At 32.9% G+C, this 14,477-nt stretch overlaps 3 protein-coding genes across 4 annotated transcripts; 1 reads left to right on the top strand and 2 right to left on the bottom strand.

The window, feature by feature from the left end:
* Positions 1–1,769: 1,769 nt before the first annotated feature.
* Positions 1,770–4,019, bottom strand: LOC140047755 (uncharacterized). Its single transcript, XM_072092789.1, has 7 exons — positions 3,840–4,019; positions 3,606–3,735; positions 3,352–3,505; positions 3,050–3,223; positions 2,854–2,922; positions 2,538–2,722; positions 1,770–2,449 (listed from the first exon to the last, which is right to left on the bottom strand). The coding sequence occupies exons 1-7, from the start codon at positions 4,017–4,019 to the stop codon at positions 1,941–1,943; spliced, it is 1,401 nt and encodes a 466-aa protein (XP_071948890.1). The 3' UTR covers positions 1,770–1,940.
* Positions 4,020–4,794: 775 nt separating this feature from the next.
* On the top strand, positions 4,795–9,872 carry LOC140047152 (plancitoxin-1-like). Its single transcript, XM_072091996.1, has 7 exons — positions 4,795–5,049; positions 6,092–6,275; positions 6,665–6,737; positions 7,187–7,348; positions 7,929–8,123; positions 8,585–8,835; positions 9,114–9,872. The coding sequence occupies exons 1-7, from the start codon at positions 4,937–4,939 to the stop codon at positions 9,255–9,257; spliced, it is 1,122 nt and encodes a 373-aa protein (XP_071948097.1). The 5' UTR covers positions 4,795–4,936; the 3' UTR covers positions 9,258–9,872.
* Positions 9,811–12,722, bottom strand: LOC140047153 (14 kDa phosphohistidine phosphatase-like). Of its 2 annotated transcripts, none has more exons than XM_072091998.1 (4): positions 12,620–12,722; positions 11,816–11,974; positions 11,445–11,563; positions 9,811–10,861 (listed from the first exon to the last, which is right to left on the bottom strand). In XM_072091998.1, the coding sequence occupies exons 2-4, from the start codon at positions 11,964–11,966 to the stop codon at positions 10,769–10,771; spliced, it is 363 nt and encodes a 120-aa protein (XP_071948099.1). In that variant the 5' UTR covers positions 11,967–11,974; positions 12,620–12,722; the 3' UTR covers positions 9,811–10,768. The 2 variants fall into 2 exon arrangements, with proteins under 2 accessions (XP_071948099.1, XP_071948098.1); XM_072091997.1 differs by having other exon boundaries at positions 9,816–10,861; positions 12,553–12,653.
* Between the last annotated feature and the right edge of the window lie 1,755 nt (positions 12,723–14,477).

Genomic DNA, 14,477 nt, shown 5'->3' with positions numbered 1-14,477 from the left:
ACCTCTTTAGTATACAAAAAATTGTCATAGATCAATCTATTAACATGTTTTAAGTAATAATTTGAACTTTTTCACCAAAATACCGTATCACATAAGCACAATTATCTTGATAAAAGACCATCGCTAGCCCGAAAGATTAAAAACATCCCGCTGAAGTAACAGGCAAAAAGCGTGGACGAGTACCGTGGTAATTGTACGTTGTTACGTCCCGACTCGTTAGATCGCGTCAATTAAAATCTAATCGCGTCACTGTCAAGGTAAAACGCGTCAGGCTAAGTCAAGTCGCGTCATAAGTTAAATTACTGTAGTTTATTTAATTTACAATTATAAACGAGTGTGATTTGATTTGATTTGAATTTATTTGGAAAATCATCATAAAAAATACATACAAAGTGATAACACAAATTACGGACATTACAAATAATACATTTATAAAAGACTTTCCAGGATAGCCCAAAAAGCTGATCAGCTTATTTCCATTGGGATCCTTTACAATCTAAAATAAAAAATATAAACATTACAAAGTATTGCATTAAACACGTAAATATTACAAAAACAATAATATAAAAAACAAGTTAAATTAAAGATTATGATTGACTTATAAAATTATTTGGTAGAACAGAAATGTGATTTAACATTTTTCTTAAAATTAAATTTGTTTTCTATTTGTTGAATGGAATGAGGTAGGTTATTCCATGCCTTTATGCCTGTATAATAAAACGTTTTAGATATCTGACTATCAGATTTAGGAACTGAAAAACCATTGACACTACTTCTAGTCATATAATGGTGGTTAGATGAAACTCTTTGAAACTTTTCAGTCAAATAAGGTACTGATTTTCCATAAAAAATCTTATGAACATGATTAAGTTTGAGTTGGCAAATTCTATCCTCTAGACATAATTGACCGATTTGGTTCAGTTCGTCTTTACCAATATGTGCCCGATTATTTTTATTTAATATAAACCTAGCAACTTTATTTTGACTGGTTTGGAGTCTTTGTTTAAGTTTTTTAGAAACACCGGAAAACCAGGAGCAACATGCATAGTCAAAGTGACAAGTGATCAGTGCCGAACATAGAATTTTACGAGAAAAGAAATTTAGACATGCAGAATGTCTATACAAAAATTTAAGTCTTGAATTAGTCTTACTAAGAACTTTTTGAACCATAGATTCTCCAGACAGGTCTTCATCAAGCAAACAACCAAGATATGAGATCATATTCTTCTTACATATCAACTTATTTTTAAACATAACAGCAAAATCATGAACATTCTTAAGTTTTCTTTTAGTACCAAACAATATTGATTCAGTTTTATCAGGATGTAATGATAGTTTGTTGTTTATAAGCCAGTTGTTACATGATTCCAGGTTTGAACTTAAATCATTAGCTATTTGTCTAATATCATTACCAGAAGACAACAATATTGTATCATCAGCATATAACATAATATTGCAATTTACACTAATTGGGATGTCATTCATGTAGCATATGAATAAAAGAGGTCCTAAAATGCTACCTTGCGGAACTCCGCTAGATATAGTACATGGTTGAGACTGAACGCCATTTACTGATGTAATTTGTTTGCGATCTTTCAAATATGATTCAAACCATAATAAAGAATCTTTATCAATGCCCATATGAACCAGTTTTTGCAATAATATCTGATGGTTGACTGTATCAAAAGCCTTTTGTATGTCTGCCATCAAATACACGTTATATATATAATTCTAAAAGCATTTGAATTATTTCTTTATTTCTATCAATACTTTTGAAAATTAAACCATTTAATTAAGACCACAACACATTTCAACTAAATTTTAATGTTTAGATTTACAAGATACAAGATAACTTTATTGTCAATAAGTTCATCAACGAAAGATTTGAAATTGGTTTTTCTCATGGCAACTTAATATAAAAATAGAATAAAATCATTTCATCATGTTGTGCCTTGGCCACTTGTGGTTTCTTCATTAAAATCAATGTTGTCCCAAACCATAGTAACAAGTTCCCCACGCCTGAAACCATCCGGAACAGCATTAGCAGTGGACAATCGAAACATCGCAAGACTTGTTTCGTATGAAACAATAGTGTCTGGAGAGCTACAATGTCCAAATTTACTTAATATATCTAAGAGGTGCGTGGAACCAGTCATATGCCTAATAGTAAGACCAAGTGCTAAGGATTTTGGTGTTTGTCGCCTGCCTCTTGAAGCTAAGTACACAATGTCTTGACAGATTGCCTCAAGTTTATTTCGGATTTCTTCTGGAACACTTGCCATCGATGGATCAATGTGTTCCTGTACTGTGTTGGTACATATTGCCAAGATATTAAAAAGGTGGAATGGAATGATGTCACTCATAACTACATTGTTAATATCACTTGCTCGTGGAGGCCACTTATAGTCCATTGACTCTGATGTCTTGATTGCATTCTTTAAAATCAGGCCTGTAAAGACAAATAAAGTTACCATTAAATAGGCTATTATTTTAATGAATTCATATGTTGTCTAAAACAATTATACAATATGGTTTACCTGCTAAGTGAATTGTTCGTGATTCATCTTGCAAATGATATCTTTCCTCTTTATTTGTAGTGGTAGATATATCAGGATTAACAGATGCATCTGATGACAGGTCAGTACTCTCTTCTGATTCCAAAAATTGCTCAGCAAAAGAGCCTGTGGATATGTCAGCAAAATAAACCATGGTTGCCTCATTCCTAAAAAATGCCAAAAAAAATATAATTACTTTATTATAATATAGTATACATACATTCAAATTGTTAAAAAAAAAAGCATTCCAATTTTTTATGGGTTACCATCTATATATCTACAATTTGTAATTACTAACCTTCTACTTGGTAAATGGAATACAAGCTCTGGAAAATCTTTTTCGAGTTTTGCTTTTAGTAAATCTGACCTGTTATAAAACAAAATATTGCATTAGAAGCTATAACTTATTGTGAAGGTAAATTAAATTAACAATATCATTATTACGCATATGTTCCATTGTAAGGTAAGAAAATTAATCAAACTGCATACAGTACCTTACATATCCCAAATTAATATGTTCCTCTTCTTGAATATACTTGTCAAGGTACTTCTGAAGTTTACTTAATCTGATGATTTCTTGACCGGTTTTCATTCTTTCTTTAATAATTGTTTCACAAAACACATTGTAGCCTTTTTTATGTTCATCAAAAAATGACTTTGTTGAAGACCTGAACAAATAATGACAAATCTCTTGGTTGGTATATGATATATATCAAATTAATATATACAGTAATAATAATATGTATAATAATAAGGCTTACATACAATAACTTAACATAAATAAAATTAAACATACTTTGCATGAATATGTTTCTTTCGGTGCACAATTTTTATATATTCCCTGTAGCATGAGTCATGGTACCTCACTTCAATGCAAGCACAGCTCTTTCCGTGTATGTCCTTCAACATTTCTTGGTCATTTTTCATTTCAGCAGCTGCTCTTAGGAATCCTTTAAATATACAGCATAAAAAAATGGTTAATAAGTTATATATGTACATAATCTATACCACGTACAAAAAATTGTATTAATTGTTTTAAAAGGCTCTTACCTGCATCATCTGTGAGAGCCTTTCTCAATTTCTGGTTGCAGGTTTTGTAATTTTTTCTAATCTGCTTCTGTGCCTTCTTACAAATGATACATAGGCTAGTGAATGTGTTAAACTTACCAATTCTATCGTTCTTGTGTTGATGTATTTACGATAACAATGGTGATGAAATCCAAAATATGGATGCTTTGTTATTATGTCTTCATATGACGCATTAAGAATATCTAGCTCGGATACTAGTTTATTAGCAATATCTTTACAGGTACCATCTAAGTTTACCCATAACTTGGTACAAGCAACAACCTTATAAAATCGAACTTCCGTAATTGGAAATGCCGTTTTATCAGTAATGTTTTCATGGTGAAAACAACATTTTATTTGAAGATCACAAACGTGGCTTTCATCAATCGAAGCCATGCTGTTGTGTGCACAGTTCATGTCACGCGTCCATATTCACCAAATCGTTAACAATTGTTGTACTAAAATTACGATAATACTGTTTTATTATCAAGTTTTCTGTTATAATTAATATACTAAATATCACTGAGCTTCTTCAATGTAGTTTTTGTGAATAAATATTTTATTTAATGAATAAAACCTCAATGAAAAAAAAACATTTTTTGGCTAAAAGAGTTTCGTGTGGAAAAGGTCATGGGTCAACACAATGTAAAAAAATTTTCAAATACTGACGTTGAAATGTGATTTCCTTGTTATATGATACGTTTTTTAGGTGAAACTTTGTGTTATTACTTTTAAAATATTATTAACATAATTATCATGTAGAGTTTTTTTAGGCTAATGAGACTGGAACGGGATTGAACGATAGGATTTTCACCCGATGGCCTAAATTGCAGGCCAATCAGCAATCTGTTGAGTAGAAACGGGGAATCCCCAAATTGTATTCCAGCTTAATACAGTAACGCCCTCTTTAGACAAGTCTAATAATTCGGGCGATTTCATTATAGAACGGAAACAATAAAACAATCAATTAAAATAAATAGAATCACAAACAAATTTCAATTTTACATTATGTGATTCATTTCATAATTTAACTACAACGTGCAGTTCTAAAGTAGTATGTGACATTAAAAATTAATAATGTATACGTTTATTAACATTATAGATAGCACAATAAACGGTATAAAAGTGGGATGGTCTAAACTCAAAAAAGCCAAAAATAAGTCAACAAAGGATGAAGCGGTAATGAGGAAATGTTTCGATTTAAATACAATGGGCCTTATTTAGCCGGGCGATAAAAAGTAAACATTTACATCTCGTGACAATGTGTTAGGGAGATTCGTGTTTTCTGTGAATTTACGGATAAGAGGTTCAGCATGCCTGCTGCAGTGAGCTTAATAATAACTTCATTTTTATTTATTGTCTTGTTTTGCCATCCAGTTGCATCTTCAGTTGGTTGTCTCGACAGTGATGGAAAACCAATTGATTGGTAAGTACCGAAGGTGTTTTTTTTTTGTGGTCGACGTCTGTCGCGAACGACAATGTCAATTAGTTTTACATTCATTCATCTAAATGATGAATACAACTAAGTCAGGACTGTTTAAACATTCCCTGTATATAGTGTCTGCCTCAGACGTTGGCCATTGAATAAGGAGAGGGTGGTCAATACCAGGAGAGGGTGGTCAATACCAGACGAGGGAAGCCTTAGTGTAAGAGGAAGTAAGTAAAGTGTCGAATAGTAAAAACTGCGCAGGTGCAGTTCATGGAAACACTACATGGAGTACTTATATTTCCTGCTTTCATTTTCTTTATTTACCACTGTGCGTAGGTTAGCGGCTGCATCATGGACATAGATTAGGTTTTTGAAGTGATTTGAGATTTAGGGTCGGAGTGAGATGAAAAAACTGTAATTTAAAGCAAAAAATAGTATTTTTTTTATTAGCCTTCTTCATTGTTAATACATCTTTACGGGCCAGAAATTGGGCTTTGTGCTCAACTTAAATGATTACATCCTCAAAAAAAAAGTGTCAAGAAATCCTTAAAGATGTATTGTCACCCAAAAACATGAAAAATGAAGATTAATAAAATCAGACTTTAAATATGCTATTCACAATCTGTAAAAAGGCAAAAAAATAAAAAGACGTTTAATTTTAATACAAAAACCATTTAAGCATTATTTAGCTTTAAATTATATTTTTTCAGGTAAATAAATTTGTTTTGTATCCATTTTTTGGTCAAAGTGAATAACTATTACGTGACATTCAAATGGCATATTCAAACAAAAATTTGAAGGAAAAAATGTTTAGGGGGACAATATATCTTTAATTATGGGAATAAAAAATGAAAACCAGCACACTTTAACGAAGACTTAATGTTTCTAATGGTTCACTGGTTTTTATCCTTACATTTTCAGTGGTATAGATATATATACATTTTTTTTTCTTCTCTCATATATTTATATATATTCTCATAGTATGAGATGAATATATAAATGTACAATCAACTAATGTTTAATATTTTGATTCTTTCAGGTTTATTGTACTTAAACTCCACAGAAATAAAAATAACAATAATACACTCATCAAGGAGGGTGTAGCCCACCAATACATGGACGCCAATTCTCCTAGTTGGCGCTTATCCAGTGTGTCATTAAATGATAGCCGGCAAGCTATAGGCTACACACTGCAACAAATATATGACAATTCACAATCACAGGTGAAGTAGCTCAAACATTGAGATGGTGAATAGTCTTAAGCTCTGTCTACACAATCAAACTAATTTGAAAAGAAAAATTGCGATGTGCATGATATGCGATAATATGATATCATGTCCATATATGGGCACATCAAATTTTGTTGTCGCGTAAAGTTTGATAATGTAAACAGGCCCAACAATGCCATCTGAGTTGGACTCTTAGGCTCTGTCTACATTATCAATACACTACCATATGTAGCCACATCACACTCTTTTTTATTTGCATAACTTTAGGGCTGCAGGCATTATCTGCTCAAAGCAGCCTGTCGAACACGCCTAATTATTGTTTACTACAGTATGATTTAATAAATTTCATCTCCAATTTTTAATTCTTTTCATGATACATGTAGGATGTTGGTTATGTAATGTACAATGACGAGTTCCCTGATGGAACCAGTTCTCAATACTATGGACATACTAAAGGTAAGTTTAGTTTACTTAACACACATGATACTAGATCCTATGGACATGCTAAAATTAAATATAGGTGCATCATGTAATTGTTTGTGCTATGACTCACCTACAGGCATTACTAAATTCTGAATCTGCCACTGACATGCAGAAATGAGTTGCAGTCAAGCACCCTGATCTAAACATTGTTTTATTACCTCCGCCAGAATTGCGAGAGGTTATGTGGTTGGTTGCTTGCGTGTGGTGTTTTCCTGATTAATCATACGAATAATTGTACTATATTTGTTAGCAGGATTACTCAAAAGAATTTAAAAGATAGTTTCATAGTTGTATGGGAACGTGCATTAAATTGTCATGAACGCCCTTCTAGTCTTGAAATGATATTCAAAACAGGTTTTGTTCTCACAGTCCTGACCTATGCTAATTTGTCCGACCTATGCTAATTTGTGTATACATTTAAGGTACACTTGGTTTTGACTCATCCACTGCGTTTTGGCTTATACACAGTACTCCAAAGTTTCCAGAATATGCAAAGAGTTCTTATGTATGGCCTTACAATGCTCTAAAATATGGACAGTCTTTTCTTTGCATCTCTGTTAACTTTGGTCAGCTGGAACCAATCGGTGAGTAAAGTCAATCTTCTCATTTACAAACATTTTACCTTAATTTTTGGCAATTAGTAGGCCTAGTTATATTGATATAAAATACAGTAATTATATTTCAATACATTATTTCAAGTAATGATAATTATAAAGTTTTCTCATTTACATCTAATTTATGAACTTTTAATCTCTGTATAATATAATTTACTTGTTTTAACTTTTAGCATCAGGAAAAGAATTTTACTTTGTATTCTTTCAAAAGTGAAAATAAAAATATCTATATTTGTTCATCTTCAGGAATGCCTTGCGTAACCTTTATTAAGCTTTGTCTACACTATCAAACTAATTTGACAAAAAAAGTGTGATGTACCCAAATATGGTAGTGATATGTCCAAATATGGTATTGATGACATAATCATGTCCATATATGGGCACATCACATTTTTTTGTCACATACCGTAAGTTCGATACTGGAGATAAGGCTTTAGAATTGTATTATGTGCAGTGGAGCATAACGGTTTGATTAAACAACAATAGTTGGTTTTACATGATCATATTATTATTCTGTAACTAGATTTTCTTTACTTTAAATATAAAAAAGGTGGACAATTACTATTCAACCATCCACATGTTTACGATTATAACATTCCTGACAAATTTGGAGGCCAACTGACAAACTTAAGCAAAGTGGTGAGAAAGGTATACATCGAGGAACCAACTAAGCAAAGTGTTATCTTAACGTCACAAAATGGAGTAAAGTTTACAAGCTTTTCAAAAGCAAAAAGTTTTGAAGCAGGTAAAGTAATATATCTATTGCTTTTTCAGTTTTAAAGCTCCGGTACAGGCATGAATTTTAATTATAATATCTGGTTAATTGTACATAAACCAAATATTTGTAATAGAAATAAAGACGAAAAAACATGAATTTCCCTTAAAATGGTTAAATAAAAAATTTGGCAAAATTCGGCCATAAAACCAGGAAAACTTTTTTTCAGTAGTTAGGTAGTTTAATCTAATGTAATAATGTGTCTGGTGCCTCCTTAGAAGGTGAAAAAACATGGTGGATATACGGTAGATAATTTTTGCTATAGCATGGAAATAAAACTCTGAAGTTGAATAAAAATACTAAAAATGTAAAATTAAAGTTATGCTTGCTTTATATATAGACATTAAATTGGCATATTTAAAAAATTTGTTTACAAAATTATTATATTTAATGTATTATATATGTAATATTTAACTGTTGTTACGTTACAGATATTTATGAAGATTGGCTTAACCAAGAACTGAAAACAAGTTTGCTAACAGAAACCTGGCAAAATGGGGCTACATACTTAAGAATGAACTCATCTTGCGATCCTCCATATCAAGTGCACAACATCAACACTACCATCTTTCCTGGAAATTTTGTGCAATATGAGACGCTCGATCACTCAAAATGGGCGATATCTGACAACATCACAAAGGACGCCGACAAACATGTATGCATTGGTGGAATTAATAGAATGGTAATGGTATAACCTTTTTTCAGATACTGTACCCTAAATGTGTGAATGTTCAGCAAAGCACCCCCTCCCCAGAATGGTACAAGCCAACTACTTTATGGACCTTGATTTAAATTCAAGTGAATATATATGATTGTATTATATTAAAACAAACAGCTTTTAATAAGAATGTCTACAGTCCAACTAAGGACTTTGACAAATAAACTGAACTTACTGTATGTGTAGAAATGTCAAAACTGTCCAAATTGTTGAGTTAATTTTAAATGTATTTATATTCTCAGACATCCCAAGAGAAACGTGCTGGTGGCACTGTGTGTTTTAACATTCCTGCAGTTTGGCAACAATTTCATAGCCTAGTTACTGTCGTGGAGAAATGCCGACCCAAACTTTACCCCCACCCTCCCACGAAAAAAAAAATAACATAAGTATGGATTCTTACTTTCGCTGTAATTAGCAAGCTAGCAAGTGGATGCAATCTTAAAAAGTCGCCCTTAGGTTCACAAGCTTAAGAATATATGCGCTTCTAGAAAGAAAACTTAAATGCACATTCTTAAAAAGCAAGTAAAAACATTTAAATTTAAAGTCGATATCAAAACTAATTATACTAGTGCAAGGTATGAAAGTGAGCTATAAATGGCTATACTGTAGTATACTGACATTTTTAATAAGCATGAATAAAATGAAAACAACAGTGCTATTATGGTAATTAAAACTACAAATAGCTTTTGATATTTTATCCTAAAAATAAAACAAACGTTGAAAGTATTTCTTACAAAATGTGAAATATTATTCAGTATTTATATTATTAATTTTAAAATTACAACATTTTTGCATAGAATGTAGGTTACTTTTTCAGGGTAAAGGTATTTATTAATTAAGTACAGTATTACGTACAATGAAGCACATACGAGACTATATATTTGTTAAAGCATTTTATTTTTGTAACATAATAATTTGTCATTCCATAACTTTTATAGTTAACATGATTATCAAGATAATCAAAACTACTCAGTATTATTAAAGTTTTTAGTAAAATACCACTTATATGTGTTCTTTGTTGTAATACAATGTTATCTAAACACAATGTTAAGATCTGTCAACACTATCAAACTTTGTGACAAAAAAATGTGATGTGCCCATATATAGACATAATGATATCATATCACAAACACATTTGGGAATATCACTACCACATTTAGGCATTTCACTACCATATTTGGCACATCAGTTTTTTGTCGCATAAAATTTGATAGTGTAGAGTTTAAGTCACTGCAATGCACACCACTCAACAGCAAATGATCACGCAGCAGAACTTTCATTAAGCTTGGTTCCCACTAGAGATGCAACGCAAAGACGTAAGTGATTTGACCAATCACAAGCGATGGATTATTAGAACTGTCGCTTTTCATTGGTCAAATTGCTTTCGTTGTGTCTACGTCCTTTTGTTGCTTCTATAGTGGGGACATCGCTTTAGGGAACTATCAATTTGCGAAAACCTGTCATCATCTAAATCTAGAGTGAGGAAGCATGTTCTAATGAATTAACCTCTGACCTAATGCTATTATATAATTTGATATGCAACAACTGCTTTCAAAATGGTGGTAGAATTCAAGATATAGTTTCTTATTTGTGGGTAAAAGTATACAATGTTAGTTTTAATCCACATCATGCAACAGCAAGCAGAACTTAGAGAGCTATACATATTTAACAAACTACGCATTGATGTTCTGGACCTACTTTAGAAATCACCAAAAGTGTATCAATAGAGTGAGTGAATGAATTAATATCCGACCTAATAACCATTATTATAGTGTTTTACATGCAACAACCGCCAGATGTCATCAAAACAGTGGTAGAATTCAAGATACAGTTTCTCTACGCACCCTATTTCTGGCTCAGATGCATCCATCTCATCTTCAATTCTCCTTATTTTCATTCAATATCCTTCGTTGCTCCATGTTATCTCATAATCTGGATATTTTTTATTTAAAATTTCAACTGTAATTTCGTGATTAGCTTTTCCAAATCCCTAAAATATGTAGGTACAGCTTATTTAGGAGTTAGATTGATATACAGTCTAGTCTCTCGATACCGGACACCTTTGGGCTGGCCCAATACGTCTGGATTTCTGGAAAGTCTGGTTTTCGGAATTTGTTTTTAATTATAAAAAAAGATTTGGAACATTTTGGGCCTTAGAAAAGTCTGGTTTTGGGAGAGTTTCCGGGCCGGGTGTCAGAGAGTCTGGTATTTGGAGAGTTTAATGTTGTATTTGGCTATAAAAAAATATTTAGCAATAAAAACACACAATCTATCATAGATCATTAGTTTCATTGTACACTTTTTATTGGCATTACGAGTGAACAAATGGCCTTAACACCAGAAAGTATGAAAATTAGGATATTTATGGGAGCTATCAAAACAGAGAATGTATGCTGTATGATATTGAAGTCACTAAAGCTCTGTCTACACTATCAAACTAGTTTGACAAAAAAAGTGTGATGTGCCCAAATATAGACATATGACAGCATCCAAAGGTACATATATGGGCAAATCACATTTCACATTTGTCACATAAAGTTTTATAGTGTAGACAGAGCTTTAGTCAGACTTACCACTGAGTAACCATAAACATGTATACTCTGGTTGAACATTTCATGGTTGATTCTGCCACCTCCGACACACTGACACTTCTTTTGTCCGATTGCTTCTTCTACTTGTTCATATATATCAGCTGTAAAATTAAAATAAGTCTCCCAAGATTATTAATTATAATGCAGGAGATGTATTTGGTACTTTAAAACATTTTTTTTTTACTTCAATCATTCCGATGGTTACTTTTTGCTGGTATCCAAAATGTATGCCCATATTTTGGATATTAGAATTTTGGACGTAGGATCAGTTTATTTTGGGTTTAAATATTTTATTGTTGTATTGTAGTAAATTTTGTTGGTATCTGTAATTGATGTAATATCCTCTTTCTTACCATGATATTCTGCCCAAGCATGTCCTCTCACAATGTGTTTTGTACAGGTTTTTCCTTTGACTTTAATAAGTACGTACTTAAAAACGCCATTTTCATCAATTTCTACATCATTAATAGTATCTAGTTCAACTTCAGATCCACCATCAGCCATGGTACAGTCTTGGAAACAAAGGCAAAACAGATTGAGTAACATTGTAAATTCATATAAATAATATGCCAAGTGTGGGAACATTGTTTGGCGTATACTCTGCTAGGACAGATCATACTTTTTAGGCCCCTCGTTCGATTGGTCTTGTCCCTGGACTAGCAATACTAAATTTATGTGTAGGGCTAGTTACTGAGTTAGTACTACTAATAATATTACTCGACATAGTGTAATATAGTAGGCCCAACCCTTGGCCCAAGATCAAGAACACACAAGATATATTATAGCCTAAGGCTATAGGCTATGTATAGGTTTAGCATAAACCTATTTATTTTATTACGGGTTTAGCTAAGCCAACTTTAGCTAGCCGTACACTTAAGCGAGGAGGTCGGTAGTGGGACGATTCGACCTAGACTTTGCTAGGAAAGGGGGCTTAGGGCCTAGCTAGCCTAGCCTGCCTACTTACTTTTCTTTACAGCCTAGCCTAGCCTAAAAATAGTAAAATTGTCTAACTAAAAGACTAGGCCTAGGCCCAGGGTTCTAGAGGCCTAGCCAAATTGTTTTTCGAAAAAGATACAATAATGTAATTTACAGTTAATCGAAATTCATAACGACAGAACTGAAAATGAAAGAATACTGCACAATAGGCCCAGACGTACCTAGCTAGGCCTAGTCTGCTGTGTGCACATGCCACGTGCGCAGGTATAGTATGTAGTTGTTTTTTGATAACAGAGAGCTATCACTTATGCCATCCTCGTATATAATTAATTTCGTACGGAAAATACATTTAATTGATAATATCATTAGGTAGAGTATCCTTCTTACAATTAATTATCAGTAATATATATAACTTTTTAAATGTTAGGGATATATTTTAAAATAACTATAAATAGATATATAATTACACAAACTCAAGATGTTCTTTTCTGCCTGAAACCTAGGCCCTAGGCCTCCTCCTCCTCTGTGCTCTCACTTCGTTCGTTTTGCTACCTGATCCGTGCAGGCCTAGGCTAGACTGGATATTATGATTGCAAGCCAAAAAGGTAGATTTAGAAGCATATTTTATTGATTACCCATCATCAGTGTCACCCTTAACAGATAGTTAAGCTATATTTGTAGGTCATAGCTTATTTCAGACAATATTTTAGCCTCCAAAAAGGGGCAGATTAGGCCTAGCCTAGGCTAGCTAGGGCCTAGCCTATTATAGCCTATAGGCCTAGCTAGAAAGAGGCTAGGCCTAGGCTAGCTAGCTAGCTAGGGCCTAGGCCTAGTTAGGCTAGCATCTCGCTACTCTAGCTAGTAGTTTAGGCCTAGAAATAGGCCTAGTACTACTAGGCCTATAGCCTAGCTAGGCCTACTAGTACTAGGGCTAGCCTAGTCTTGCTAGGCCTAGGCCTAGAAAGAAGTAGTAGGCTACTACTACTAGCTAGGCTAGGCTACTAGGCCCACCTGGTTAGGCCCTACTAGGGAACTGGTAGGCTAGCTAGCTAGGCCTACTTACTAGCTAATAAATAAGTCTAGGCCTAGGCTGCCTAACTAGCTAGCTCTATATGTATGTATTTTAGTTAGGGCCCAGACTAGTTTATTAGGCCTTAGTTTAGGCTGATTAGGCCTGCCTAGTCCTAGTTAAATAAATAGGCATATAACCAGGCTCAGTCTAAACACTCTAGGCCTATCTATATGAGACCTGTGCTATTAATTATAGGACTAGACCTAGGGCCTTGCTAGCTAGCCAGCAGAATGGTCTAGAGAGGCATAGGCTCCCGGCCTAGCTAGGGATAGGCTGGGGGGTCATAGACAGCCTATCTATATAAAATATTAGATAGGTAGGAGTATTAAGATTCATCAGTGTGCAAGTTGATTTCATTGCTAATGCCAAGGTATTATTTAGGCCTGTTTATTTTCAGGTTGAAAGCAATGGATAAAGAGAGATTCAATTCTACAACAAAAGAGACAAAAGTCAAACTCAAACTGATAATTAACAATGTTTCCAGTTAATTAATGTTAATTATTTTAATAGATTGTAGTGACCCTAACTACCTTACTGTTTGTGTATGGCTGTAATATTATATTAAATGTCATCACAATTAGTAAGGTTGTGAGGCTTCACAATTTCAAACAACTCTTGTTCTTGTGTCTCTTCTTCATGTGGATGGATTAAAAAATACTGTGAGTATTGTACACTATTTATGAATATTTCATCAATCACAATATCAAATATGATCAGTGTAGTCAAAATTTGATAACTTAGCATGAATCTTTTAATATCAACATCGTCAATAATTAATATTAATATAAATCTACATCACAATGTTGGATATGATCTTTGTAGTCAAAATTTGATAACTGAGCACGCATCTTTTAATAACTACCTTATCAATAACTATTAATAATGTCCTATATCACAATGTAGGATATGATCAGTGTTAGTCATAATTTGATAACTGAGCACGCATCTTTTAATATCTACCTCATCAATAATTAATATTAATAATTTATATCACATTGTTCGATATG

This window comes from Antedon mediterranea, chromosome 4 (assembly GCF_964355755.1).
Source record: "Antedon mediterranea chromosome 4, ecAntMedi1.1, whole genome shotgun sequence".
NCBI lineage: Eukaryota > Metazoa > Echinodermata > Crinoidea > Comatulida > Antedonidae > Antedon > Antedon mediterranea.
The sequence above is the reverse complement of the archived record's forward strand: the minus strand, read 5'-3'. Positions and strand labels throughout refer to the sequence as shown.

What these genes read in the sequence shown, in the direction of transcription:
- LOC140047755 (XM_072092789.1), bottom strand. Translation starts at nt 4,019, where the DNA reads ATGGCTTCGATTGATGAAAGCCACGTTTGTGATCTTCAAATAAAATGT. An exon ending in AAGATATTGCTAATAAACTA is followed by an intron (nt 3,736 to 3,839) that starts GTATCCGAGCTA and finishes CATCAACACAAG; the next exon opens with AACGATAGAATTGGTAAGTT. An exon ending in AAGAAACATATTCATGCAAA is followed by an intron (nt 3,224 to 3,351) that starts GTATGTTTAATT and finishes TTATTTGTTCAG; the next exon opens with GTCTTCAACAAAGTCATTTT.
- LOC140047152 (XM_072091996.1), top strand. Translation starts at nt 4,937, where the DNA reads ATGCCTGCTGCAGTGAGCTTAATAATAACTTCATTTTTATTTATTGTC. An exon ending in ATACTATGGACATACTAAAG is followed by an intron (nt 6,738 to 7,186) that starts GTAAGTTTAGTT and finishes TATACATTTAAG; the next exon opens with GTACACTTGGTTTTGACTCA. An exon ending in TGGTCAGCTGGAACCAATCG is followed by an intron (nt 7,349 to 7,928) that starts GTGAGTAAAGTC and finishes AATATAAAAAAG; the next exon opens with GTGGACAATTACTATTCAAC.
- LOC140047153 (XM_072091998.1), bottom strand. Translation starts at nt 11,966, where the DNA reads ATGGCTGATGGTGGATCTGAAGTTGAACTAGATACTATTAATGATGTA. An exon ending in TGCTTGGGCAGAATATCATG is followed by an intron (nt 11,564 to 11,815) that starts GTAAGAAAGAGG and finishes TTAATTTTACAG; the next exon opens with CTGATATATATGAACAAGTA. An exon ending in ATGTTTATGGTTACTCAGTG is followed by an intron (nt 10,862 to 11,444) that starts GTAAGTCTGACT and finishes TACATATTTTAG; the next exon opens with GGATTTGGAAAAGCTAATCA.